This window comes from Marmota marmota, unplaced genomic scaffold (assembly GCF_001458135.2).
Source record: "Marmota marmota marmota unplaced genomic scaffold, marMar, whole genome shotgun sequence".
In the NCBI taxonomy this organism is placed as follows: domain Eukaryota; kingdom Metazoa; phylum Chordata; class Mammalia; order Rodentia; family Sciuridae; genus Marmota; species Marmota marmota.
This window is the reverse complement of record NW_026000168.1, coordinates 14,577,376-14,580,713: the sequence shown is the minus strand read 5'-3', so window position 1 is coordinate 14,580,713 and position 3,338 is coordinate 14,577,376. Positions and strand designations below refer to the sequence as shown.

Genomic DNA, 3,338 nt, shown 5'->3' with positions numbered 1-3,338 from the left:
ATATATATATATATACACACACACATATATATATATATAATGTATGTTGGTTTTTTCTATTTTGGGTTTTTTTTTAGATTTTTTTACTTTATTTACTTATACATGGTGCTGAGGATTGAACCCAGGGCCTCACACACGCCAGGCAAGCACTGTACCACTGAGCCACAAGCCTAGCCCCCCTTTTTTATATTTTATTAGAGACAGAGTCTCACAGAGTTGCTCAGGGCCTTAGTTAAGTTGCTGAGGCTGGGTTTGAACTCAGAATCCTCCTTCCTCAGCTTCCTGATTCCCTAGGATTACAGGCGTGCACCATCACACGGACCTTAATATAATTTTTAAAAGATAGAAAGCTAACAAATTAAAACTGAATAGAATAATATTTTTCAAAAGGTAAAAAAATTATTACATCAATGAAAAAGAAAAGGCAAGCACATCAACTGCTATGAAAACTCATGAGTTCAAATTAGATTATGTTCATGAAAGTATTGTGACGAGCATTTCTTCACTTATGAAGAAATGTTGGCTCAGTTACTATTATTTTCCACAAAATAAGAATCTATGCCTTCCTCCTAACCTAAATTTTTGGACTATCCCCAGCTCCTTTTCTTAACAGTATTCTTGGTTCTTGTTTACTACAACCAATCTTTTAAAAAAATTTTTGTATTGGGACATTATAATTATACATAATAGTGAGATTCACTATACTATACTCATACATGGACATAATATGATCAATCTCATTCCCAAGTACTTTCTCTTTCCCTCATCTCCTTCAGCTGCCATCTGACTGCTCCACTGATCTCCCTAATATTGTATTTTAATTACTGAATTATTATTATTCACTCTAGTATATTCATACATAGATGCAGCATACTTTTGTAGATTTCATTCCCCAGTAATTCCCCATGCCCTCCCCTCCTTCCTCCACAGCCCATCTTAAGCACTAAGAAAGACTTAGCCAGAACATAAAGCATCCACTATGAACCATTCATCTAAAACCTGAAATTTTTAAAAATGCATCTTCAAAGTATATTATGTACAGGACATAAAATGGAGAAAATGAAAATGACTATGTATCTGTCATACCGAAGATATCCACTATTAATAATGCATTATGTATGGTTTATATTTTTTTAAAACAAGACATTGATTTATAACATGGGTTTTTTTTTTTCAATTAATGTATGGCATCAAATAGTCAATATAATTTTTTTTAATATTTTATTTTTAGTTGTAGTAGGACACAATACCTTTAATTTATTTTTATATGGTGCTTGAGGATTGAACCAGGGACTTGCACTGCTAGATGAGCACTCTACTACTGAGTCATGATTCCAGCCCCAGTCATTATAATTTTAATGTCCACATGATGTTTCTATTTTTTAACATGTCAGTTGTTCACAATTTTTTGTTATTTTCTTGTCTGTGTTTTTGTTGTTTTTCTTTTGCTTTGTTTTGCAGTGCTGGGGACTGAACATAGAATAGAGCCTCCTGCATACTGTACAAGAGCTCAACCACTAATCTATAACCAGTTCTAATTTTTTTGTTATTTTAGACAATAATCTTATGTCTTTGTTTTCAGTTAGTAAACATTTTGGGGTAAAACAGGAGAGAGCAGTGAGAATTAAAGGGTCTGCAAAATCTAAGTCTTTTTTTGTGTATGTGATGCTGGGAATGGAACCCAGGACCCTCACACACACTTCTACTACTATGCTACATCAACCTAAAACCTTAGGTTCTTCTTTTCCTTTTTTTCTTTTGTACCAGGGAATAAATCCAGGGGCTCTTATCACTGAGTCACATCTGCAGCCCATTTTTGTATTTAATTAGAGACAGTGTCTCACTGAGTTGCTTAGGGTCTCCCTAAGTTGCTGGCTTTAAACTCACGATCCTCCTGCCTCAGCCTCCTGAGCCCCTAAGAATATAAGCATGTTCCATGCGCATGGCCAAAACCTTAGGTTTTACATACAACCTCTTGATTTTCAAATGACTGAACAAATTAATATGCTCATTAGCAATGAATGCACATACCTGTTAATTACACTCAACATAGAAGACCCTTTTGAGAATGGAAAGAATAAATGCATTTATTGTTTTAAAACTGTGTCTTTGCTAATGAAATTGAACTTTTAATGTTTAATGTTCTTGCATTTGTGAATTGTCTGTTCACGATCTCTGTCTACTTTTCTATTATAAACTGCTCAGTTTTTTATGACATAATAATTTTTAAAATAGATAGTACAGGGCTGGGGTTGTAGCTCAGTGGTAGAGTACTTAAATAGATAGAGCACTTAGATAGTACTGGGCTGGGGTTGTAGCTCAATGGTAGAGCACATGCCTAGCACATGTGAGGCACTGGGTTCAATCCTTAGCACCGCATAAAAACAAAGAAAATAAAGCTATTATGTCCATCTACAACTAAAAGAAAATTAAAAATAAAAAATTAAATTAAATGTAAAAAACTTTTAAAAATATGCAGTACACATACACTATAAAAACAAAAAGATAAAGAACAATATTCAGAGAATACCTGCCTCCAGTCAATTGGCACTAGGAATAATCCCATGCATGTACATACATATATATTATTTACTTTTAACCACATTTCTGCTAATTTCTTATGAAGCCAATAATAGATGAAATTTCAAAGAAAGGTACCCCAATAAAAGTTTAGTACTCATGTAAGAACCTGGCATCATAATTAACATGGTCTTCAGAGAAAACAATGATGTTCCAGAGAGAAACAACTCTAACAGGGTGCTAAAAGTATTCCAGAAAAACTTCACTTACGTTTTGAAAAGAAATTCTGGCAACTTTTCAAATAAGATCTTGATAATGGCAGGCTAAAAAAGAAAATGTAGAGCATTACAAGATAGTCTCAAAATACACAACAGAAATATATAATTAGCCAGAATTCTCTCCCACCAGAGCTCTTGATGTCCTCTTAATTATAAGAATGTTCACATAGATACTGAACATAAGCTGCTGAAATACAAAGATATGAATAATCTGTCTTTTGAAATATTAAAAATCAATTGCTAAGACAAAATAATCAGATAATAAAATATGAACAAACATAACTGTTAATCTATGAAATGTAGTCTTTAAAAATTATCGAACACTTTTTTTAAAATTTTTTATTGTTGGTTGTTCAAAACATCACATAGTTCTTGATATATCATATTTCACACTTTGATTCAAGTGGGTTATGAACTCCCATTTTTACCCCGTATACAGATTGCAGAATCACATCAGTTACACATCCATTGATTTACATATTGCCATACTAGTGTCTGTTGTATTCTGCTGCCTTTCCTATCCTCTACTATCCCCCCTCC

General features: G+C 33.2%; 1 protein-coding gene across 2 annotated transcripts in view; it reads right to left on the bottom strand.

The window, feature by feature from the left end:
* The window catches only part of Fancd2 (FA complementation group D2), a 57,937-nt gene that overhangs the window by 48,142 nt on the left and 6,457 nt on the right, over positions 1-3,338 (bottom strand). For both annotated transcript variants that reach the window (XM_048787099.1, XM_048787100.1), the window contains exon 7: positions 2,791-2,843. In XM_048787099.1, the coding sequence (XP_048643056.1) occupies positions 2,791-2,843 (53 nt within the window). The remainder of the gene's footprint in view (positions 1-2,790; positions 2,844-3,338) is intronic.